This window comes from Schistocerca serialis, chromosome 1 (genome assembly GCF_023864345.2).
Source record: "Schistocerca serialis cubense isolate TAMUIC-IGC-003099 chromosome 1, iqSchSeri2.2, whole genome shotgun sequence".
NCBI classification, from domain to species: domain Eukaryota; kingdom Metazoa; phylum Arthropoda; class Insecta; order Orthoptera; family Acrididae; genus Schistocerca; species Schistocerca serialis.
In genome coordinates this window covers 1,101,114,976-1,101,141,734 of record NC_064638.1, presented here as the reverse complement: position 1 = coordinate 1,101,141,734, position 26,759 = coordinate 1,101,114,976, and the positions used below count along the sequence as shown (strand labels likewise).

Sequence of the window (26,759 nt, the reverse complement as noted above, 5' to 3'; positions counted from 1 at the left end):
TTCGTTCGACTTAGACTTCATGTATCGTTATAAGATGCCGGGGATTCGTCTGTTGTTATCAGTTTACGTGCATGAAATAACATTTGTTCACGTCAAAGATAAAATTGTAGAAAAATTACAATTATTTAAAATATTAGTATAGCTCAAGCGATTATTCAGAAACACGGATAATTTGTAATGAAATTTTTATTTGAAATGTTCGGTGAGCTGTGTAACGCCATTCAGGATGAGACGAATATAAATTATGTATTTCGGTAGAAACGCTTAAGGCTGCAAGCAAAATAATACAAAAGGAATTTGCAAATTAGATTACGGAGCTCCAACGAATGAAATTCCCCAAAACTAGAACAATGTTGCACAAAAGACTACCTATGTAACACAAACATTCAATGTCTTATATCGTTGTGAGTTTAACAACAGTCTCTGAGCGGTCACAAGCGAATAACACTCTCATTTCTTGAGCAGAAATGTTCTGTGCGAACCACGCCACTGTGTTTGCTTACATTAATTCAGCACAGGGTATAAAATGTAACTGCCGTGTATAGTGTTAAATGCAAACGAAGTGTATGATCTGTTTTCATAGTTCCCGACGAGACATCTTGTTCATACGTACATGTAAGAATATGTAACACGCTCTAAGACTAGAATTAATGCCACACCGCAAAGGAATTATTCGAATAGTAGATCAGTAGATGTGATGTACGTATACAGGCAAATAAATGACTACAATTTCAGAAAAAGTGGATGATTTATTCAAGAGAAAAAGCTTCACAAATTGACCAACTCAGTAACGCTTTGGTTCACCTCTGGCATTTAAGCAAGCAATTATCCGGCTTTGCTTTGACTGACGGAGTTATTGGATGTCCTCCTAAGGGTAATCGTACCAAATTTTGTCTAACTGACGAGTCGATGGCCAAAGTCCCGAGCCGGTTGGAGGGCTCTCCCCACACTGTCGCGCATGTCCCCTATTGGGGACAGATTCGGTGTTCTTGCTGGCGGAGATATGGTATGGCAAGCAATTACACAAGCAGTAGAAATTCTTGCCGTGTGGAAGTGGGAATTATCTTGCTGAAATGTAAGCCTAGGATGGCTTGCCATGAAGGGCAACGAAACGAGGCGTAGAATATCGTCGATGTACCGTTATGTTTTATGGATGCTGCGGATGACTGTCAAAGGGGTCCTGCGATGAAAAAAAGGCACTTCAGACCATTACTCCTGGCTGTCACACCCTTTGGCGTGCGACAATCAGGCTGGTATCCCACCGGTGTCCGGGAAATCTTCAGACACGTCTTCGGCCTGTAATCTCATTAACTGAAGTAGAATTACCTTCAGTGATGAGTCCCACTTTGAGCTGAGCCCCGATGTCCTGCGAAGGCGTGTCTGGAAGCGCCCCAGACACTGATGGGATACCAATCTGACTCTCCTCCGCCATGCGACCCGACAACCAGGACTGATGGTGTAGGGTACCATTTCTTCTGATAGCAAGACCTGTTTGGTTGCCACACGCGGCACCCTTACAAAACAGCGGTACATCGAAGATATTCTAAGTCTCGTCTTGCTGCCCCTGATTGCAAGCCAGCTGGGGATTTTGACGCCGATTGGACAGAATTTGGCCCGATGTCGCTCAGGACGACACTCAAAAAGTTTTTCAATCAATGCCAAGTCGAATAACTGCTTTCATAAGGTTCAGAGGTAGACCAATGCGTTATTGACTTGCTCAATTTGTGAAACTCTTTCTGTTGGATAAATCATCCAATATTTCTGATATTATAATCATTTGTTTCTTTGTACATGTACATCACTTCCACCTATTACTGTCGCATTCCTGTAATTCCTTCGTGGTGTGTCGTTTTTTTTCTGTCGTAGAGTGTATTTACCACCTACCTTCGCCAACTCGTATCCTACACCAATTCATCCACTTCCCACACCTTCTTTTCTTGGAGCACCTGCAGATCAAAGGCATTAATCGTAAAATCGACTCCGGCACTCAGTATACCAACCAAACCAGTTACCCTGCTGCATCATTACACCTGTATACCAGCTTTCATGCACCTTCATGCAGTACCCACCCTCTCCCGCTGGAAATTCAACCAACCCCCACTACGCAACGATGAAATCCGTCCTGATGTATGCCCTTTCCATCCTAGTCACAACTCCCTATCTCTCACCACCTACTTCCCAGCCATCCCCTTCCTCCCCCTCGATGACTTTCAGTGGTTACCCATGGTACCAAAAATGGTTCAAATGACTCCAAGCACTATTGGACTTAACATCTGGGGTCATCAGTCACCTAAACTTAGAACTACTTAAACCTAACTAACCGAAGGACGTCACACACATTCATGCCCGAGGCAGGATTCAAACCTGCGACCGTAGCACCAGCGCAGTTCCGGACCCCGTGTTACCACAAGCCCTATAGTCGTTCTCGCAAATCAGCTTCCGTCATGATCATGATTATTAGCATGATTTACCACCATGACCATTATGTCATAGCAGCTTTATTACCGTTAATGATTATATTTTAAATGTAAAATAAAATCATGTAAAAAGTTTTAAAAATCCACCAAACTGCATTTAAAAAATGGTTAATTTTTATCTCCTTTTATATACTTTAAAAATTATATTAGATGCTTAAAACCCTTGGCTGAATAGCGGTTTTATCTGGGTGCGCCCCGTCCCTTCACGGGGAATTAAAATAACAACAAAAGAAAAAAGTAATATTATGAAGACGACACGTTAATCAGAAATATCTAAGAAGTACCCATTTCGTATATAATGTTGCACGCCGCCGTGTTTTTCACATATGGTCACATTATGCCATTCATTTAACCTTTTATACATTTTATTTTCATTTTCCTTGTTACACGACATAATGACTCAAAAGCCAAAATCGTAATAGTGGAAATAATAAAAAAGCATAGAGTCAAATGGTGGCTGTTATCACTAAAGATGGTATAATTTTTCTGCTGCAGAAGGCAAGGTACTAAAAATTAGCCCCCTCTCCGCCAAGCACAAAATATTCATTAGTACTATCACTAACTGCATAAAGGAATATTAAGTTCTAAGTAAACGAAGAAACTATCTAGCCTTAGAAGTATATGCAGCACAACTGACTACTTAGAAGTAGTGAATCAAATTACAAATCACGTAATAACTGTTAACTGCTTGTTTTACTGGGGTTTCTTTGATTTTGAAAAAGGAATTAAATCACAGGAGTGAGTTCGCGTTCATTATGCATTTTTTTCGAGCAGTAGTGTCCATATAGCTTAATGATAGTTATGTAGTAAAAATGGAAATTTTTACAAGATATGAAGAGCCAGGAGAAAGTACCAGTTACGTCAATTATTATGAGACTTAAAAAACGATTTTAATGTATGAATGTGATAACGTCAATATATAAGAACATAAAATACTTTTTATTTCATAAAATAAAAGTTTCGGAAGCATCTAATGTGAAAATAGCTTTGTTGGCATCCAGAGTGTTCCCACAAGGAAGTTAATTCCCAAACTCCGGTCAAAAATCGCACTGCAAGAGAAAAGAAACACGTAAGTCAAGCGAAACAAACGCAATAATTCCACTATAATCTCGACTAAACGAATTTCTGGTTGTGATAATATAGCGATAGTATACATGTAGTGAATATTTAGCTGTGGTGCAGCTGATTGAAGAACTCCATAGCATCAGGACGGAAAAACTTAATCAATCATTATAGGTATTTTAGTCTGGGAATTGGAACGAGACCTAGAAAAAAGTACAGGTTTGTTCCCGTTAGATAACAGTAACCAGAAGAAAACTACAAAGCTGTTGTGCACTAGACAAGTAAGAAATTATGCAGTCAAATATATTATGGACAGTTAAAACAGGCTATTTGTTGGATAACATTTTCATGGTTTTCTTATGAAGCCAGTTTGCATTCCTTTGTGATAACTCGTTTGATATTTAAGGATACGGCAGCGTCTGGAGTAAGTTGATGATATCTTAATAGGTCGAGTTTTTAAAACGCATTATGAAGCGTTCTTTGAGTCCAACAGTGTTTTCCATTTCTGGATTATCACAGACCACAGTCAAAGGAGATGGCTTGTATCTGGATGCTTCGATCATTTCATGGAAATCTTCACGTGTTTCCATCAGTGCCTTTGCGCTCCATGATCCAAAATTTTTATCGCACTCGAAGTTCGGAAGGCCATGCACAGGGAACGTAACCTTGATCTTCTTCAGTCTACTAATTTGACAGTGTTACAAAATGAATGATATGGAAGGCGGCAAAGTTTTTATTTTGGCCACCACAAAATGTACATAAGGTTCCACGAGGAATGGCCAGTATTTGTGGAGATGACAGGAACGACCATTCGAAGCAAAAAAATTGCTGTAAACATGAGCTGTTGAATGCACACCTTAAGAGCAACGAGCACTTACACATATTCAGTACTGTGAAACGTTTTTTTTTTTCTACTGAACACGTGCTCATATCTCTTAAGGTATGCATTCTAGCGCACATGGTTACTACACTTTTTTGATTCGAATGATCGTTCCTGTTAAATTCCTGAATACTGACCATTCCTTCTCTTTAGTGTCCTATTCCAAGGTGTTTGCGATGAACTGAGAGAGGAATGACGTCACTTTTGCGCTTTTCTTCCCATTCATAATAAAGATAGAGTATTTACCTGCTGCAAGAACATGCGTAGTAAACGAATACATAGCATACCCCCTTTCTTTTCATTTTTTTCCTTGCCTCCAGTTTACTGGTGGGGGAAGGGGGGGCGCTGGAGAAGGTACATCAGAATTTCAGAATACTGTTTGCTCTAAGCTCTCGTAGCCGTATGAGTCACCACTTATTTACCTCTACTTTGCCATGAAAAATTAACTTACCTGCTTCTTTCCCCTCAGTGTAACACCTTGGATGTTCATATCTCTCAACTCGCTGTATATTTCTTTGTTCAGTTTTAGCCTCTCAGCTGATGCATATGAGGAGTGTAAATCGAGCTGTAGCAATAACTCACTTTCGTAAAAAAAAGTGACTTAACATGTTTGTTTCCCCCTTGACCTGTATTGAAGAATACGTACATCAGTGTCACAACTGCCATTACAGTTCTTCAGCATAGTAAACCATTGGCAACTGAAAAAGGAATCAGACAGACAGCTTCAACTACTGTCAAAAGATGTAGTGAATATCTTCAGATCAGTGAACTGAGGAAAGGAAGACACATTAGATACTTCTACATTTTGTTCCTAACATTTCACTTTTTGGTTGTGCTATGCACAAGCTTCAACAGGTAAAGGAAGAAACTAATAGAGAATATTCAAAAGTAAACGTGAAAATAAATTACTATCAGACTCAAAAAATGAGCTGTAAATTAATAGGTAAGAAAATAACAGTCAAGTAACTGCAGCAATTGGGTTTTGATATCTGAACAGAAAAAGTGAATGGACGGAAACAGAAATAAACGGAAGAATAAAAGTAGCATGGACAGTTACTGGCAATCCAGGTAATGCTTTCAAAATAAAGCTTCTGATGTGTTGCTCAGTGCTCTGACCTGTTTGTGTGCGAGATGGAAATTAAATTCGTCACCTCTCAAAAATTCAGTTTTTTTTTTTCAACGGAGAGAAGCATATTGGAAATTAGTAGAAGAGACAGAGAAGGAGATAAATATATGAGAAAAACAGTGGAGACGCAGTTATGAACGTAATGAAAACAAAATTAAGGTGGGCAGGGCAAAGATCGCGTCGACAGTCTTAAAGCAAGAGGGTAGGTGACATACACAACATACACGAAACTAGCGTGGATACGTATCGTCTATCGCAACGTTTGAGAAAGTCTGGTGGAGGCATTTATCCATCATGGGATTTCAAAAGGGGTCTGATGATTATGATAATAACAATAAGATTAATAATAGTAATGATGGTTCAAAAGGGTCTGAACGCTATGGGAGTTAACTTCTAAGGTCATCAGTCCCCTAGAACTTAGAACTACTTAAACCTAACAAACCGAAGGACATCACACACATCCATGCCCGAGGCAGGATTCGAACCTGAGACAGTAGCGGTCGCGCGGTTCCAGATTGTAGCGCCTAGAACCGCTCGGCCACCCCGGCCGGCTAATAATGATGAACGATGATAATTGATGGTAATGATGTGATGATTATCCACAGTTTAAACGCTACCGCCTTTTAAATCTACGATCATGCACTGAACGTGTGTGAGACATGTTGTTTATACCTCTTGTACCACTACAGTTTTCCGATTTACTATTCCATTAGCGGATGTTACCCGGGACGAGCGACTGTAGGAGAGCCAATGTGTAGATCGAATTTACCTGATTTTTCCTGCCGTGATTTTTCCACAAGATGCGTGTTGGAGGAAGTAACAATTTCAGAAGACCAAGTATTTCTGTCTACCTTAGGACGTCTTCCATGGATGTTAGAGATGCACAGGGTGGTTGAACCACTAAATGATAGTAGAAGCGTTTCTAAAGGTTTCGTTGCTACCACCTTTGTTTTATTAGGTCATATGATAGGGTTCAAAAATGGTTCAAATGGCTCTGAGCACTATGGGATCTAACATCTATGGTCATCAGTCCCCTAGAACTTAACACTACTTAAACCTAACTAACCTAAGGACATCACACAGCACCCAGTCATCATATGATAGGGTACTAACCGCTAGCCCCAGATACGGAAAAGTGCTTGCCGCCACTACGTACGATATGCTGGGTGCACGCAGCCTCTGACTGACCTGAAGTGCAGCAGTGCGTTGCCCGCGCGTCCGCTCGCCTCCAGACACTGGAGGACGCTCTGAGTGACGAGGAAGGCAATGAAGACGGAGGCACAGTCCGTCGGGCAGGGACCTGCCGTCGCTGTCCCAGACCCCGGCAAGCAGCTGCAGTTGCCGAACACCTGCGCGGCAGATATAGTGCTGGTTTCGCTAGTAATGTATAGCTCCTGCTACTAGAATTCCTCCAGGGAGATGTACCACCAAAAGGAGATAAAAAGAAAAGATGAAAAATATAGTTGCTAAAGTACACTACTGGACATTAAAATTGCTACACCACGAAGATGACGTGCTACAGACGCGAAATTTAACCGATAGGAAGAAGATGCTGTGATATGCAAATGATTAGCTTTTCAGAGCATTTACACAAGGTTGGCGCCGGTGGCGACACCTACAACGTGCTGACATGAGGAAAGTTTCCAAGCGATTTCTCACACACAAACAGCAGTCAACCGCATTTGCCTGGTGAAACGTTGTTGTAATGCCTCGTGTAAAGGTCGGATTGTAGCCTATCGCGATTGCGGTTTATCGTATCGCAACATTGCTGCTCGCGTTGGTCGAGATCCAATGACTGTTGGCAGAATATGGAATCGGTGGGAACAGGAGGGTAATGCGGAACGCCGTGCTGGATCCCAACGGCCTCGTATCACTAGCAGTCGAGATCATAGGCATCTGATCCACATGGCTGTAACGGATCGTGCAGCCACGTCCCGATCCCTGACTCAACAGATGGGGACGTTTGCAAGACAACAACCATCTGCACGAACAGTTCGACGACGTTTGCAGCAGCATGGACTATCAGCTCGGAGACCATGGCTGCGGTTACCCTTGACGCTGCATCACAGACAGGAGCACCTGCGATGGTGTACTGAACGACGAACCTGGGTGCACGGATGGCAAAACGTCATTTTTACGGATGAATCAAGGTTCTGTTTACAGCATCATGATGGTCGCATTCGTGTTTGGCGACATCTCGGTGAACGCACATTGGAAGCGTGTATTCGTCATCGCCATACTGGCGTATCACCCGGCGTGATGGTACGGGGTGCCATTGGTTACACGTCTCGGTCACCTCTTGTTCGCATTGACGGCACTTTGAACAGTGGACGTTACATTTCAGATGTGTTACGACTCGTGGCTCTACCCTTCATTCGATCCCTGTGAAACCTTACATTTCAGCAGGATAATGCACGACCGATGTTGCAGGCCCTGTACGGGCCTTTCTGGATACAGAAAATGTTCGACTGCTGACCTGGCCAGCACATTCTCCAGATCTCTCACCAACTGAAAACGCCTGGTCAATGGTTGCCGAGCAACTGGCTCGTCACAATACGCCAGTCACTACTCTTGATGAACAGTGGTATCGTGTTAAAGGTGCACGTGCAGCTGTACCTGTACACGTCGTCCAATCTCTGTTTGACTCAATGCCCAGGCGTATCAAGGCCGTTATTATGGCCAGAGGTGGTTGTGCTGGGTACTGATTTCTCAGGTTCTATGCACCCAAATTGCGTCAAAATGTAATCACATGTCAGTTCTAGTATAATATATTTGTCCAATGAATACCCGTTTATCATCTACATTTCTTCTTGGTGTAGCAATATTAATGGCCAGTAGTGCAGTAAACATTTAACAATAACTTAATTTAATTTAACAATTTCCACGGCAGCAGTTAAGACAAAGCTACAGTACAACTTCGCTAATCCGACTTCGGATGTTCCGTCTCCCCGTTTAGTCAGACCATCCCAATCCCAGCGTTTGTGTTTAAGTGCTCGGGCCTCTGTACAGTTAGGTCTGGATTTGAGGATGACGCATCGTCCACGATATTGGTCAGTAGCCCATTGACAGTTGCTGGGTGCAACAGTTCAGTCAGATTTCACACTAAATATCTTGTTTCTAACTTGATCGGTAAGCGTTATTATACATGAATTACATGAATTTATTTTACAAACTAGTCAAGGTGTTCCTCTAACATACTAAAGTGTGTAAAACTAAATTATGGCATCAACTAAACGAAAACGTGTGGCGTCCTATTTTGAATCGGACATTGAGCACAGTTCTGTGAGTGAGTGGTACAGGACAGCTGACGTTGGACGCACAACGCAACTGTTGACCAAATCATAGACACTGTAACTCGAACAACCGGTAACAACGAGAAAGATGTCGACGACATTGAAGACAATGAATCTACGGCTCTAGTACTTCATACAGATGCCAAAAAGGCGTTGATAGAGCCATTCACATCGAGCAAAGATCCACGTCTATCTCAACAGACATTTTGTCGCTTAGGGGTTGGCAGAACATAGCGGCAAATGAAGGTCGTCAGTTGTTGAGCATAAGAAAATTACAGACTTTTGTCGTCCTGACTAAGAACACAACTTTTTACCGTGTAATTTCTCATGTTGTAATCAGGTAAGTGCAAATCAGTTGCGTGTCAATGCAGTACTGTAGTAAGGTATGTATAGATGTCAAACTTTCACTCACGGAAAGAGTATTTTACCATATGGCAGAGATGGGTTTTACAGTGCAGAAGATACTGTACGTTACACTTTCGTGTAAGAGTTTTTGGTATGGCTACGTTTTCTTTTCATTCTGGTACTGTTTTAACACGAAACTATATTTCAGACGGTATTTCTATCTGTAAATTAAAATTGTACTGTGTCGTATTGTGAAGCTATGGGTCAATAAAAGTGTTCCTCTGACAATCCGAACATTCTTGCGTTTCGACCTTGCTCTCGGTCCTGTAGGAAATGGGGTAGTGAGGTTCTACTGTACTGGGCTATTTATCCAGTCATTACATTTGGTCTACATAAAGAAAATTGATAAAATTTAAAAATCATACACAAAAGATATGAAAATGAAAATAACACATAAAAACGATTTACAGCACATTAATTAGTGCTCCAAGGGGCTAAATTGCTTTGAGGAACCTCAGTACATAGTAAAAACGCTGCGCCATTAAATTTGGAAATCTTGGGCTCATCACTCAAATTATTTTTCGATACTGCTGGAAGCGGTTTCAAAATGAATCTTGCTCTATCTTTCTGAACAGTGGTTCAAAATGTATTGTCCAGATGCAAATCTTTTTTTCGTCTAGTGACGACTGAGGGAAAATGGCAATTCCTTTTGAAGGAGTCCATATTACGTACTGTAAATCTCATGAACTACGTATACTCCAGTGATGACACAGAACTCGCAGACGCTGTAGCAATTACTTGCAAGAAGTTCGTGAGGTGACGCGGCAAGTCGTTCTGTTTGTCTGTTCTCGTGCTAAGAATACTCTTTTTAAATGCCCTGATTTGCCCTAGATTTTGATAACATTAGATACACTACAATGAACGCAGTCAAAATGAATGAGTTTTCGCGTTTCAGTGTCAGACTTTGGTGACAACGCTTGTAGTAAAAATCAGCATTTTGCATCTGCACGAGTTCCAGAACACGATATTTCCAAGAGCGCTTCTCATCTACTTTTAGTCTCAAGAAATTTTTAAATCGACCTCACTGAATTGGGTTACCTAGTAACAGTACGATATCGCTTCTACAACAGTTCATTTCCAGAAAGTTTAACCACTGCGTTTTGTTGCAGGCAATCGCCATTAAATTAAGTGTAATGAGATGGTCTATTACGCTTATGCAGTCCTTCTCAAAGGCCTTCAAAAACACTGATAGTAAGATTATCGAGCTGCAGTTGACTGCATAATCTTTCCTTTTGCCCCCCCCCCCCCCCCCCTCCTTTTGGATCACTGGAACACCTGAAGCGTATTTCTGAAGAAGTCTCTGCAATACTCACCGTTGTACCATTGATGACGTAGCCGTCGCTGCAGCCGGCATGACACGGGGAGAAGTAAGTGTCGCCGCTGCCCTCGTCACACACGGGAGAGAACGTCACGTGTGGTCCACAGGAGCACGCGTTGTTGCAGTCTGACGTCATGTTCCACCTGCACAACATAAATACGAAAGTAACCTTTACCCCATATTACAAGTGCACATTGACGCTTCTATTTCCTTTCATTTAATGAACGAGAATTCACCTCCATCTTTATATTTTAACTAAAGTTCAGGCTTGATCACAACATTTATGTTTCAATAACATAGGTGACGGGTTTCGGTTATATTTATATAACCACCTTCAGACCCATGGCTTCCTTGGAGGATGGAAGGCGGAGCTCTCCTCAGCTGCTACGAAGTCAACGTAGCAAAAAAATGTTCAAATGTGTGTGAAATCTTACGGGACTTAACTGCTAAGGTCATCAGTCCCTAAGCTTACACACTACTTAACCTAAATTATCCTAATGACAAACACACACACCCATGCCCGAGGGAGGACTCGAACCTCCTCCGGGACCAGCCGCACAGTCCATGACTGCAGCGCCCAGACTGCTCGGCTAATCCCGCATGGCTCAACGTAGCAGCTGAGAAGAGCTCCGCCTACTATCCTCCAAGGAAACCATGAGTCTGAAGATGGTTAAATAAATATAACCGAAACCGGTCACCTACGTTATTGAGACATAAGTGTTGTGATCAAGACTGAACTTTAGTTAAAATACAATACTCTATTGATCACTGTTTCCAAAAATGCTTACCAAAATTGTACCTACGTCTTTCTTCATTGTACCCTATAACCATTAAGTTTCTTTAGTACTGTACCGAAATACACTGACTCGACAAAAGTCATGGGATACGTACTAGTATCACGTCGGATCTCCCTCTGACCGGCGTGGTGCAACAACTCAACGTGACATGCAAACAACAAGTCGCTGGAAGTCCGTATCGCATATCCACTACTTTATTAATTATATGACGGTGTATACAGGGTGTCCCAGCTATCTCCAAGATATCTCTGGAACAATAACAGCTATTGGAAAACGACTTTCACCGATATCAATGTAGGGCTGGGCCCATGAATGTACATATTTGGAAACATTCTAAAACGAAAGCATAAGTGTTTTTTAACACAAACTTATGTTTTTTTAAATGGACCTCCTATATGTTTTCTTCAGCAATCCATAGCATGACAAAGCACATACACAATGGCGTTGATTGCATCGCAATATTCCCATTACATCCCGAGATATTAAGACGCGAAGTTGACTCTTGAAACACCCGACATGCGCTGCTAGCGCACGTCCTGAGGCTCAGGCGTGAACCCCATGCTGCCCGTAATCGCGATGTGATTGACATGTGTAATCACACCTCCATACTTATCAAGAGGTCCGAAACGAATAATACGGTCTGCTGCCATCATGCATTAACGTCGTACATTCCAGCAGGTATTTATTCCATACACTAGGGGTGATGCGGTTCTGTAACATATCTGTGTACCGCAACGTTAGTCACAAAGTTAACTTCGCTTATCGTTAATCCGTTACTAAAAAGGTAATGCCGTTCAACGTTAAAACTTTACTCCTTTCTACCAGTAATTTCTTTTAATCTGCCCCTCTCTGGGCTATTATTCCAATCTACACTAATTCCGGGTACACACGACCCTCTGCGATGTCAGTCGGGAACATTCCTTTGGAAACTTTCCTCGACATGTGATCGTCTTAATGTTTGACTGTCATTCTAACTTCCACTCGAAATTATTCCATAACATGTTACGGAACTCTACACCCGTCGCCTTGGCGAACCGTCAAGAATAATTTCCATTGGCGTGTTTAGCAATCACTGAGAAGTAAACAGTTGACTCAGAACTTGTTATCTCATCCTGTTCGTTACTCATCTGTTCCATGCACTTGAAAGCCTGTGTCTACATCTCAGTGTGATCTAACATGTAATTAAAATTGTTAAGATTTTCTGATGTAATATGTACTCAAATTATTAAAATTTTCTTTGGTCAGGGGACCACTGAACGTGATGCACCCATTTGGAATGCAGTGCAACCACAATTTTTGCTCTCATCTACAATATGGAATCACTACAGCCCCTTCAAAATCAATTTGAACGTGATCCTAAGCAGCAAAGGGTGTTTACCCTTTTTCAGCCTCCCTGTTATCCGCCCTCCTATGACATGAGTAAAACGGCGTAGGGTACTTCTAAGACGCCCCAGTTAGGCAACACACTCGTTGGTTCCGACCCACATTTCTTGAGATTTCTAAACATGTGCCTTTACTGAGAAAACTGGTGAATTATTCCTAGGCAACTGCAGGCAGGCAACGGGCTTGGTAGGGGCTGGGGGGGGGGGGGGGGGGAGGAGGAGAGAGTGTCAAGTGCTTGCCTACCTGCAGGCGCCTAGAGCTACTTCATACGTTTTCCTGTATAAATGGCACATTTTTAATATTTCCTTTAAATCTGGTAGGATGCTGTCGATGATGTTGCCGCACTGAAAGGACTTAGAGGGGGGTTCTTTTGCAGTTTTAGTCACGTACGCGTAAATGTCTGCGTTCAAACTGCGTCGAATAGTTTTGAACGATCCTAGATCTTCCACACTGTAAACCAGATTAAAAATTTCTGCTATCATGTTCAGCGGAGATCCAGCCCACGTATTCTCAGAGAAGAGTTGAAACGTCCGGAAGTGTCATACTATCAAGAATGCCGACTGCATTACGCAATACGAACTGTCGTTTTCAACCGCGAAGTGTGTGGACTCAATGACCCAAGGAAAGGGTTGGTTTCGTGGACTCACTTTATGCTACCCTGTGAGCCCTTTTCGTGTCAACTGGGAGGTGGCAATGTGTCTGAAATGTTTTCCTCGGCCACCCTTAAGAAAACAGCGTGATTTCAGCATATAGGCTTCACTGTTCTGACCTCCATCGCGAAGCGGCAAAATAAGAGGTGAAAGTTGGGTAAGAGGGGATGTGACGACCTTCCCATTGTATGGCATATCCATGGTGGCACAGGGCAGAAGTGCAGTGAAATTTGATGCCAATGTGGCATTATTAACCCACCTTACAAGTCACATGAACTTCCGAGCTCTGGTCTTTTTTTGGCATTTGGGGACAGCTTCTTGTTTGAAGCGTTGTCGAGCCCGAGGGCGATTTTGCAGGGCGTCACGCTTTTGGACCACTACAGAGGAAGCTTGTAGACTCTTTTGAGAGAAAATTCGAAATGGGGTTTCGAAAAACAGATCCTTCAATTGTGTTGCGCAGTGTCAGAGCGCTCACATCGCTGTCTGCTGCCCTAAACACCTTCCTCTTTTCTCCGTTAATATCATAGTTATAGAAGCTGTTCGTATGGGACATATTTCGAGGAAATTTATTTGATTTGCTTTGTATCCCGTGAGTAATTAGTGTTAAAGGAAAATTTCGTACTGACACTGCTGTAAGCAAGAATCAGAGTTCTAAGGCAACTAAATTAAAGCGGACGCTGCATGTGATATAATTGCGAAGAAAACTGCTAGCGCACAACTTAAGACTCATGTTGGAACAACTTTCAGATGAATTTACCACAATCTGTGCATGTGCTTCATTATTTTCATTCAGTTACAGACCTGACTGAATGATGAAAATGACGCGTTATATCATTTACAAGGTTTGAAGGACACACGGCGGCTTAGACAGCATGATTCTTTTTCCTTCAGTCTTTTGACTGGTTTGCCATGTTGCCCCAACCCAGTGTCAACATAATTAAATCACTTAAGCTCACTTAATTTTCATCAGTCTCTGTAACATCACATCTCAAACGCTTTTCTACAGACATAGCTTCATTTTCATACCATGATGTGTTTCAAGTGTACCTTGTCAGTAATTTCTTTACAAAATTAAGGCCACGCTTGATACTAATAAACTTCTTTCTGTAGAAGGTGTGCGTTGCAGCAAGAAAAATCCGCTATCAACATGTACGACAGATTTATCCCAGGCTTGAAGCACCTGAATGAATCCTCCGTTATTAGTCATTCAATCAATGCTGTCTCATTTTAAGTGCTACGTCATTACAGCAATAAACGAAAAGCTACTGGGCAACATGAAGACATCTGATAATAAGCAGGCGTGTACAGTATAATCAGTTTCATGAATTAATTTTCATTTGCGATAAATAGGACCAGAAACCAGACGACTATTTCACGAGAAGTGATCCAAGCTATTCCCAAGGACATTTTGAAACGTCCCCTTTCAACAATTATACATGACTGTGCTTAAACTGACACACAATATTTTGTTAGCGCAACGCAATCTGACTTTCAAAGTTCCCTACAAAAGAATGGCCCTGACTAACATTAAACTATACCTTTCACAAATCACTTACCTCACAAAAATCTTCGCTACTCAAGCTACTGCAATACAGCGAGCGCCACTACTGCCAGCTAAATAAAAGATTCAAACTACTGAAGGCACTAACTACTGATAGGGATAGTTAGCAAATGAAAGATATTAATAAAGAACAAACAATGTGTTTACCTTGATATCATCATATATAAATATAGCAGTTCACGACAAATTTCAAAATTCCGCCATCTCTCTCCCCACATCCACCACTGCTGGCGGCTCACCTCCAACTGCGCAACGCTACGCGCTGTTCACATCCAGCTGCCGCTGCCCAACACTACAATGGCGAGTATTACAACAATGCAAAGCAGCCACAGACTGCACACAGCACAGCCAGTGATTTTCATACAGAGGTGGCGTTACCAATAAAAAAACCTAAACGGCCTACTTACAATTTTAATCAATTTACGATGCAACTGGTAATGGAGTTTAGGTACAGAAGCGGTTTACGTGTGTAAGCAATGTAGCGCACACCTGTATATTATTCTCCACAGTGGAGACAGAGCTAATAACTTTGTAATAAAAGCGTTATAAGCTGGCTCTAATCAATTTGTGTTCTCTTTTACATCAAACTGTGTCGAAATGTCTTCTGTGTGACAGGAAATTGATTTATCCATTTTGTAACAGTTATTGCTGGCTTCGACGTTACGCCCTTGTTTTTGTAACTGTGCCACAGTGGATGTAATGATCAAATAAGTATGATCCATTAAAATAGAATATATTAAGATTTCCTCTTTCGGTTCCTATTAACTAGTGTAACTGGTAGGGCAATTTTTTTCACATTAATGCTTCTTAATTTTCGACCTAACATAAGCTTTGTTTCATGTTTTTAGCAGTTTTGGGACCCTAAATTTGCAGAACACTCAAATATGAGGGGTGGAAAAGTTATCTGAGAATTTCAGCACACTTCCCAAACGCGTTGTGTTAGTTCAGTTAGTTAATAGTGACAGAGAAAACTTTGTTTAATTTCTTAGAATTTTTCGGAAAATTCACATACCGTTCATTGCCCTTCATGTGCAGAATATACTTACACAACTGTGTCTGATAGTTCATTTCAAGAATAATTTCATGCTCAACGTTTAGAGTGTTGCACATGACAACCAAAAGGGTCTTTCTATGAAATGACATGGCACCCCAGACCAGTTGACAGGCCTTATGGCGACGGACAGGCACTTTGGTGTCCTACTTCTGTCTGCTGGGTCTCCAGACACGCTTTCGCTGGTTATTGGGACTCATTTCGAAGCGAGTCTCATCGCTGAAAACCGTTCAACTCGAGTCAATCAGATTCCAGGCCGAAGACGTGTCTGAAACTCCTGCCATACAGCCGACAATCAGGAGTGATGGTTTGGGGTGTCATTTCTTTTCATAGAATGAACCTTTTGGTTGTCATCTGCGGCACTCTTATAGCACAGTGGTACGTCGACGATATTCTCATCCCCGTTTCATTGCTCTTCAAGGCAAGCCATCTAGGCTCACATTTCAGCAACAATCTTTCCCGGCACACGGCGAGAGCTTCTACTACCTTGGCCAGCAAGGTCGTCGGGTCTCTCCCCAGTAGAGAACGTTTGGAGCACTGTGGGGGAGGGGGAGTCCTCCAAGTAGCTAGGGATTTTGACGATCCTACGCGCCAATTGGACAGAAATAGGCACAATATCCCTCAGGAGGGCCAACGGCCTTGCCGGAGTGGTAACACCGGTTCCCGTCAGATCACCGAAGTTAAGCGCTGTCGGGCTGGGCTAGCACTTGGATGGGTCACCATCCAGTCTGCCGAGCGCTGTTGGCAAGCGGAGTGCACTCAGCCCTTCTGAGGCCGGTTGAGGAGATACTTGATTGAGTAGTAGCGGCTCCGGTCTCGTAAACTGACATACGGCCGGGAGAGCGGTGTGCTGATCACACATCCCTCCATATCCGCATCCAGTGACGCTTGTGGGGTGAGGATGAAACGGCGGCCGGTCGGTACCGTTTGGCCTTCCAAGGCCTGTTCGGACGGAGTTTAGTTTTTTTATCTCCCAGGAGGACACCCAACGACTTTATCAATCAGTGCCAAGCCGAATAACTGTTCGCATAAGGGCCAGAGGTGGACCAACGCGTTATTGACTTTTTCAGCTTGTGAATCTGTTTCTCTATTTTTACGAAACTGTAATCATTCGTTTGTCTGTTGATGTACGTAACATCTACTGATTTTCGCTCTTTCAAATAGTTAATGGTGCGTCGTTTCAATTTTTTTCTTAGAGTGTATTTTATACACGAAAAATTAAGGATTAACATGTTTTACTGGGGCATTATGGAGTACAATGACATTCATTACATTTCATTTTCCCAAGATGACAATTCTTGCGTAATTCAGCCCGACATAAGCCCTATTACTAGTTGAAGTGAAATTTAGCTCTTACTTTCCGACGTTTACGAATCTTTTACCCTCCGCCACACACCGTTGGGTGACTTGCGGAGTATAAATGTAGAATGTAGAAATGTAGTCAATTTCTTCATTCATTGCAACCAACCATTCCGCTGTCTCATCAGAATAACTGCTTTGATACAATAACGGTTCATCACTGTTCCTTCCTCGCATGAAATTTATTTGTGCTTTTTCAGCATACACCCTCTCTTTGGAAAAAAGTGTCATTGGATGACATTTGCTTAAAACTATTTTTTTCTTTTTTTACATCCTTTCTTGACTTCCATCTACTTTGTGAAGTTTCAGCATGTTCCACTAGTTCCTGATTATCTTCGGTTTCTTCCAAAATTTCCTTCTGATTTGAGAAACCATAAAATTCCTTGTCAGTGTTTGAATCTTCCCTTACACTTCGTATCTCATCTTCAATAATTGGAAACGATAATGATCCATCATTGTACAGTTCAATAGATTCTTTCTGTTTCTTATTTTGAGTTGAGCATTTGCCATTCAAAAATTAGTCCGTTGATTTCATAACATGTTTCATTTCTGGCATCCAAACCTTTCCTCCATTGCCATATAGAGAATATCCTATAAGAATGCCATTTTCTGCCCTTGTGGATAATTTAGAACAATGTCTTTGTTTGGGAATGTGAACAAAACCTTTGCATCCTATAACCTGTAAATGATTCAACTAGGCTTCCTACCTGTTCACAATTCATGAGGCATTTTTTCGTTGTTGTGGCTACTTGTAACACAATTTCTTATGTATGCTGCAGTGTACATCAACTCAGCCCAAGAACTCTTCAGTAAATTACTTCCTAACCACAGTGACCTTACTATATCCATTAATATTCTGTTGAGGCATTTAGGTATATTGTTTTGCTGAGATGTGTATGTCATTGTTATTTTATGCCAAATTCCTTCAGATTCATAGAATGTAGATCGTAAATATGTGAAGGAATCGCTTGTTTATTAACTATTACTTGTTTACGGATACAGGACACGCGTTCACCATGCTGTTGCATTTCACACTGGTTTATCTTTCTGCAGAAACATATTTACTTGATGGATTATTGTTGTTGTTGTGGTCTTCAGTCCTGAGACTGGTTCGATGCAGCTCTCTATGCTACCCTATTGTGTGCAAGCTTCTTCATCTCCCGGTACTTTCTGCAACCTACTTCCTTCTGAACCTGCTTAGTGTATTCATCTTTTGGTCTCCCTCTACGATTTTTACCCTCCACGCTGCCCTCCAATGCTAAATTTGTGATCCCTTGATGCCTCAGTACATGTCCTACTAACCGGTCCCTTCTTTTTGTCAAGTTGTGCCACAAACTCCTTTTCTCCCCAATTCTATTCTATACTTCATCATTAGTTATGTGATCTACCCATCTAATGTTCAGCATTCTTCTATAGCACCACATTTCGAAAGCTTCTATTCTCTTCTTGTCCAAACTATTTATCGTCCATGTTTCACTTCCATACATGGCTACACTCCATATAAATACTTTCAGAAATGACTTCCTGACACTTAAATCTGTACTCGATGTTAACAAATTTCTCTTCTTCAGAAACGCTTTCCTTGCCATTGCGAGACTACATTTTATATCTCCTCTACTTCGACCACCATCAGTTATTTTGCTCCTCAAATAGCAAAACTCCTTTACTTCTTAAATGTCTCATTTCCTAATCTAATTCCCTCAGCATCACCCGACTTAATTTGACTACATTCCATTATCCTCGTTTTTCGTTTGTTGATGTTCATCTTATATCCTCCTTTCAAGACACTGTCCATTCCGTTCAACTGCTCTTCCAAGTCCTTTGCTGTCTCTGATAGAATTACAATGTCATCGGCGAACCTCAAAGTTTTTATTTCTTCTCCATGGATTTTAATACCTACTCCGAATTTTTCTTTTGTTTCCTTTCTTGCTTGCTCAATATACAGATTGAATAACATCGGGGAGAGGCTACAACCCTGTCTCACTCCCTTCCCAACCACTGCTTCCCTTTCATGCCCCTCGACTCTTATAACTGCCATCTGGTGTCTGTACAAATTGTAAATAGCCTTTCGCTCCCTGTATTTTACCCCTGCCGCCTTTAGAATTTGAAAGAGAGTATTCCAGTCAACATTGTCAAAAGCTTTCCCTAAGTCTACAAATGCTAGAAACGTAGGTTAGCCTTTCCTTAATCTTTCTTCTAAGATAAGTCGTAAGGCCAGTATTTCCTCACGTGTTCCAATATTTCTACGGAATCCAAAATGATCTTCCCCGAGGTCGGCTTCTACCAGTTTTTCCATTCGTCTGAAAAGAATTCAAGTTAGTATTTTGCAGCTGTGACTTATTAAACTGATAGTTCGGTAATTTTCACATCTGTCAATACCTGCTTTCTTTGGGATTGGAATTATTATATTCTTCTTGAAGGCTGAGGGTATTTCGCCTGTCTGCTGCATCAAAAATCACTGCATGTTTCTACACCTGAAAACTGACTTTTAGAAGCACCAGGAACGTCATACATTGCCTTTACAATCCACTTGCGACTGGTCACAGTACTTCTTCTGTGTACTGTCCTGAGAACTAGGAGGATACGCACCGTCCATCTGACGACCGGGCGCCGGACATGTAGTCATCTGCGCATGCTATGAAGGCCCAGCCGACCCGCACAAATGCGTCGATGAGTTCAACAACAACATTCCAGGCTGCCAGAGAGCGAGGCCGGGGCTGGAACCGCCAGATGACGACGCCCGATGCGGCCAGGCCCAGCGCGGTCGACACCAGGCCGAAGGACCCTGCAGGCACCCCAATGGCATCTCATAGCAAAGCTGCCACTCCTGTCTCGTCTCACACACCGCCACTGCAAGTGTAGTGCATTACGTTCCCTGGTGTTACCTCTGCCCTGTAGCTATGTATAGTATTCATTCATGTTTTTAAGTTTTCATTTTCTCTGACAAAATTCTCTAGAGCTTCCAATCGCGTCACGTGATTTACACTACAGGCCATTAAAATTGCTACACCACCAAGATGACGTGCTACAGACGCGAAATTTAACCCACAAGAAGAAGATGCTGTGATATGCAAATGATTAGCTTTTCAGAGCATTCACACAAGGTTGGCGCCGGTGGCGACAAAGTGCTGACATGAGGAAAGTTTCCAACCGATTTCTCATACACAAACAGCAGTTGACCGGCGTTGCCTGGTGAGACGTTGTTGTGATGCCTCGTGTAAGGGGGAGAAATGCGTACCATCACGTTCCCGACTTTTATAAAGGTCGGATTGTAGCCTATCGCGATTGCGGTTTATCGTATCGGGACATTGCTTGCCGCATTGGTCGAGATCCAATCACTGTTAGCAGAATATGGAATCGGTGGGTTCAGGAGGATAATACGGAACGCCGTGCTGGATCCCAACGGCCTCGTATCACTAGCAGTCGAGATGACAGGCATCTTATCCGCATCGCTGTTACGGGTCGTGCAGCGATGTCTCAATCCCTGAGTCAACAGATGGGGACGTTTGCAAGACAACAACCATCTGCACCAACAATTCGACGACGATTGCAGTAGCATGGACTATCAGCCCGGAGACCATGGCTGCGGTTACCCTTGACGCTGCATCACAAACAGGAGCGCCTGCGATGGTGTACTCAACTACGAACCTGGGTGCACGAATGGTAAAACGTCATTTTTTTGGATGAATACAGGTTCTGTTTACAGCATCATGATGGTCGCATCCGTGTTTGGTGACATCGCAGTGAACGCACATTGGAAGCGTGTATTCGTCATCGCCATACTGGAGTATCTCCAGGCGTGATGGGACGGGGTGCCATTGGTTACACGTCTCGGTCACCTTTTGTTCGCATTGACGGCACTTTGAACAGTTGAAGTTACATTTCAGATGTGTTTCGACCCGTGGCTCTACCCTTCATTGGATCCCTGCTAAACCCTACATTTCAGCAGGATAATGCGCGAACGCATGTTGCAGGTCCTGTACAGGCTTTTCTGGATACAGAAAATGTTCGCCTGCTGCCCTCGTCAGCACATTCTCCAGGTCTCTCACCAATTAAAAATGTCTGGTCAATGGTGGCGCCGGCCGGTGTGGCCGAGCGGTTCCAGGCGCTTCAGTCTGGAACCGCGCGACCGCTACGGTCGCACGTTCGAATCCTGCCTCGGGCATGGATGTGTGTGATGTCCTTAGGTTAGTTAGGTTTAAGTAGTTATAAGTTCTAGGGAATGATGACCTTCGATGTTAAGTCCCATAGTGCTCAGAGCCATTTGAACCATTTTGTCAATGGTGGCCGAGCGACTGGCTCGTCACAATACGGAAGTCACTACTCTTGATGACGTGTAGTATCGTGTTGAAGCTGCATGGGCAGCTGTACCTCTACACGCCATACAAGCTCTGTCTGACTCAATGCCTAGGCGTATCTAGGCCGTTATTACGGCCATAGGTGGTTGTTCTGGGTACTGATTTCTCAGGATCTATGCACCCAAACTGCGTGAAAATGTAATCACATATCAGTTCTAGTATAATATATTTGTCCAATGAATACCCGTTTATCATCTGCATTTCTTCTTGGCGTAGCAATTTTAATGGCCAGTAGTGTAGAATCCACGAGCTATCGACCAGGTACTCCTCGGCCATTGTCTAGTGGTGACTGTCTTTTGGTTGCTGCTACCGTCCTTATGTGGCCGTGCTGCCTTCTGTGACGTCACTGGTACACCCTACAGCGCCATGTAAGGGAATGTTTACTCTGTGCAACCGCAGATACCGCTTCAACCTTCCGATGGCCGGGTCCCAATCCGTACTTAGCTGCAGCCCGCCGTCTTTATTGAGGGTTATGTCGCAAGTTTTATCTCGATCGCTTTTTTTATTACTCTAGCCCGGAAACTGTTAGTCCGTGCAATCACATCCGTCGAGAAAACTTTTTGTACTGAGTACCTTGCTGCATCGAGCGGAAGTCCTCTGAGACGATGAAAACTTAACGAGGGAACTGAGCCACTTACGGAAAGAATTCTAGGAAATCGACTACAACAACCACCAGATTTAGCAAGCCATCTTTCCGAAAACATGTAAGCAGGACTCGAAGAAGCTTTTGAAATTGCAGTTCTATGGCTAAATGACAGAAAAGTTTAGCCGGCTCCTGAAGAAGCATAAAATCGATTCGGTCTTCAGAGCTCCAGCTGGTGAGGCCTGTGAAAGACGATGTAGGCTCAAAATGGCTCTGAGCAGTATGGGACTTAACTTCTTAGGTCATCAGTCCCATAGAACTTAGAACTACTTAAACCTAACTAACCTAACGACATCACACACATCCATGCCCGATGCAGGATTCGAACCTGCGACCGTAGTGGTCGCGCGGTTCCAGACTGTAGCGCCTTGAACCGCTCTGCCACCCGGCTGGCGACGATGTAGGCCTCAGAACGCCAAGAGTATATACAATACAGTGTGGTTGCGGACAGTTTTATGCGGACAAACTGTGTGTACTACTATATAGCACCGTGTAGAACATTAGATGCTTTCGCCTTGTGTATCCTGAGAAAATGGCGATAGCAGAGCATGATGTAGAAAACGGACGTCGTATTACACTCGACGAGACGTCTGTTATAACACGAATTAATAATCTCTGGGATAGCACAATAAAATATGTGATCTAGATAAGAAACCGTGACAACCTTTACATCGGAAGGCTGCGGCAGGCGTGCAACGAAAACATTACCTCATCGGGTGCTGAAGCAAGCACCAGTGACTTCACAGACGTCACACCAGTTATATAAGGACAGCAGCAGCAACCGAAAGGCAGTCACCCCTTGATAATTTCCCAAGATTACTCGGCTGAAAGCTCGTGGATTTTAAACCACGTGACATTACTGGGAGCTCGAGACACATTTGTCAGTAGATATCGTAGCGAAACCATGCAATCGTAAATTTATTTTTAGCCAACGTGTTCATAAAATAACGGGATATTTTTTTAAAAGAATGTTATTTAAATTTCTATATAAAATATATCACCTCAAAACGCTGTCTCCTTTAGATATTATGCACTTTGGCCAGTGTTTTTTTCCAAGTCTCTAAGCACTTGTGGGACCCTATCTTGGGGATCTCATCTATACTTGTAAAACGGCCACCCTTGAGGTATTTCCTTCTGAACAGAAAAAGGTTACATGGGGCCATGTCTGGAGTATATGGCATCAGGGGCACCATCAAAGTATGGTTTTTGGCTGAATATTCATGAACAGGCAACGAAGTGTGAGCAGGTGCATTATCGTGGCGTAGAATCAGTGAGATGTTTCGCCGCAAATCCGGAAGTTATTAACAACTCCACCTTCCAAACGACGCTGAACCTTGTAAGTAGCACTCCTTTTTGATCTTTAGGACACGTTGCTGTTAAAATAAAATAACCCAGAGAGTATAACTTTCACATTTGACCGCACTTATAGAGCTTTTGTCAGTGTGAGTGAGCCCTAATCCTACCGATGGCCTATTCGGCCTCAGCTCACGTTTCATCACCTGTAATGACGTGTTTCGTTGTTCATATAGCGACTTCTCAGCAACCTGCACATGTTGCTTTTTTGTTCGAGATGATGTTGAAATTTTATGCTGAAACGCCACTTTAATATGAGTTACAACATTTTACAAATTTAAAAAAATATAAACACTGCCTATGGTTTAAATGTGGTCAGTATATCTAAATATATAAACAAAACCGCTGAGTTCATAGTCTGGTGCATGAACATTGTGTGAGAAATTAAAGGAATCGTATTTTTGGCGTTAGGACGGATACATTTACGGGTAAACATGGCAGTTAATGTATATCCGTAGATTTTTCCGTTAAATATGCTGCTTGAAAGTCTATCGGATATGCTGCCACATGGACTGTTCACTCAACGAATTTTCCATGGCGTAAGCCTCAATAGTCATCAGACTTTCTCTGTCAGATTCCTTCAAGAAATTAACACTAAATCACTAAATTAATAACCCCTCCTTTTTGAATGACTGACAGCAGATTAAGCCACCAAAATTTTTCGTGGAAATATCCCATTTACCCAGTGGTGACCTGTACACTGCAGTAATCACAAGTATTACATTTCCCAGAGCACAAAAATTTAAGGTTCTGTAGGAGAGAAAAGAAAATCGTTCTTATTAAGCATGTGATCTTTATGTGCCCATCCATTTGGGATGGAGCTCAGGCCGTCGTCGTCAGCCAATAGAGACACTATACGTACCTAATACGAGGCTCGAGGTGGATGCAGATTGCTGGAAATGCGTCTCCATGTACTTGGGCATGTACGCCCAGCTGCCTGACATGCCGAACATGAACAGTACACTGCTGAAGGTGTTGCACATCATAAGGCGGTTACCTAGCAGGCGCCGTGTACTCTTCCAGAAGTCTACAAAAATTAACACGATTATATAGTTAGTATTATCACAGAGAAAGAGAGAGAGAGAGAGAGAGAAAGAGAAAGAGAGAGAGAGAGAGACAGAGACAGAGACAGAGGCAGAGCCAGAGAGAGAATGAGAATGCTTACAGAGGAACCAATTAGCTACTGCTGACGAAGTCTGTAGACAAGGTGTCACATGAAATACCTCTAATACCGCATAAACTCTTCAAAATACCAAAACAATGTTTTAGTACAATAAAGTACGCGAATGTGGACAGCGAAACATGTACTTTTCTTAACGGTATTCGATATCTCTTGAAAATACAAACACAGCAAAAGCTATAGACATTGTAAACTCCATACTGAGCAGGACAGTCCTAAAATTATTTTCAGATGAGTGGAGGATAAGATAATGGAGGCCTGAATTGATATAATTACAAACTCACAGTCGTAGATAAAGCAGTAGCAACTTTCGATTCACTGATAGAATATTGGAAAAATTCGGTCAGTTTTCGAAGGAAAAAGCCCAAAAAACACTCGATATCCATCCCAGCATTTTGCTCAATTCTGCGGGACCCATAGCGAATACGAGGGGTAGTCAAATAATTCTGTCGCTTCGAAAAAATAAAGAGACTTTATTAATTTTTTGACTGTTTCCAGGTACAGTGTCGGGAAAAAATAATACACCTGGAAGTCGATGTTGATCTGATGACGGCATATGCAACTCGGGGAATGGTAGATATACTATCATATCCAGCAACGTATAGAATAGTGGCATTGCTACCAGGGCGCTGTCTGGGTCTATCCTTCAATAGGCAATGCTAACAGCCGGAAGGCTCAGTGTGGGGAAAACTTGTGAAGCAAGCAGGCAACTATGCCACGGAGATGCTCTCATGCTTTCTACAGCCAACCAAGCGAGTTTGACAGGGGTCAAACTGTAGCCTTCCGAGTGGCGGGATGGTGCTTGCGGAAAAATGCCACACAAGCTGGACGTGCTGCGCCAGTTGTGCAACGATGCCGGTATCGGTGGTCACGTGAACATTCTCGCACCCCTGACGAGATTCTGGGCGGCCACGTAGCCCAGACGCCAAACCGGATCGTCATAATCTAAGGGCAGAAGTGGCAAATCAAACAGATATCACTGCACAGACATGTTAATACGAACTGTTGTGGACCAGTTATTAGCATTGGGTTCAAATGGTTCAAATGGCTCTGAGCACTATGGGACTTAACTTCTGAGGTCATCAGTCCTCTAGAACATAGAACTACTTAAACCTAACCAACCTAAGGACATCACACAAATCCATGCCCCAGGCAGGATTCGAACCTGCGACCGTAGCGGTCGCGCGGTTGCAGACTGTAGCGCCTAGAACCGCTCGGCCACATTAGCATTGGGACTACAGGACCGCACGTCTCTAGCCAGTCTTCCATTCACGCCACAGTGCCATTGTGTACCACTCGATTGGTGCCTTCAGAGGACGACTTGGAAGACGGCACTGAGCGCCATGGTCTTCAACGATGAAAGTAGATTCTACCTGCACGCAAGTGACGGTAGCTCGTGCTTACGACGCAGACATGAAGAGCGCTGTCTCGTAGAGTGCGTTCGTCCAAGATACACGTAGATGCCTTATGGTCTGGGTGCGCTAAGCTACTACTCTCTTTCACCTTTGCTGTTCTGTCCAGCTCTCGGTACGTGCAGAATGTTGTTATACCCGGTATTTTTCCGTTCTTGCAACAAAAGAATGTTCACATGTGTGTGAAATCTTATGGGACTTAACTGCTAAGGTCATCAGTCCCTAAACTTACACACTACTTAACCTAAATTATCCTAAGGACAAACACACACACCCATGCCCGAGGGAGGACTCGAACTTCCGCCGGGACCAGCCGCACAGTCCATGACTGCAGCGCCTTGGACCGCTCGGCTAATCCAGCCCGGCGTTCTTGCAACAGGGAGGTAATGTGTTATTCTATCAGGATAATGCTCACTCACACACTGTCCGTGAAACACAACGTGCTCTGCAA

The 26,759-nt window shown here is 42.9% G+C and overlaps 1 protein-coding gene and 1 pseudogene across 4 annotated transcripts in view; one reads left to right on the top strand and one right to left on the bottom strand.

Moving 5' to 3' along the window:
• The window catches only part of LOC126416409 (solute carrier organic anion transporter family member 74D-like), a 130,561-nt gene that overhangs the window by 43,649 nt on the left and 60,153 nt on the right, over positions 1–26,759 (bottom strand). For all 4 annotated transcript variants that reach the window (XM_050084125.1, XM_050084134.1, XM_050084141.1 and 1 more), the window contains 4 exons: positions 24,579–24,743; positions 19,952–20,147; positions 10,557–10,704; positions 6,734–6,894 (listed from right to left, as the gene is read on the bottom strand). In XM_050084125.1, coding sequence (XP_049940082.1) covers positions 6,734–6,894; positions 10,557–10,704; positions 19,952–20,147; positions 24,579–24,743 — 670 coding nt within the window. The remainder of the gene's footprint in view (positions 1–6,733; positions 6,895–10,556; positions 10,705–19,951; positions 20,148–24,578; positions 24,744–26,759) is intronic.
• Positions 16,633–16,750, top strand: LOC126429361 (5S ribosomal RNA; annotated as a pseudogene).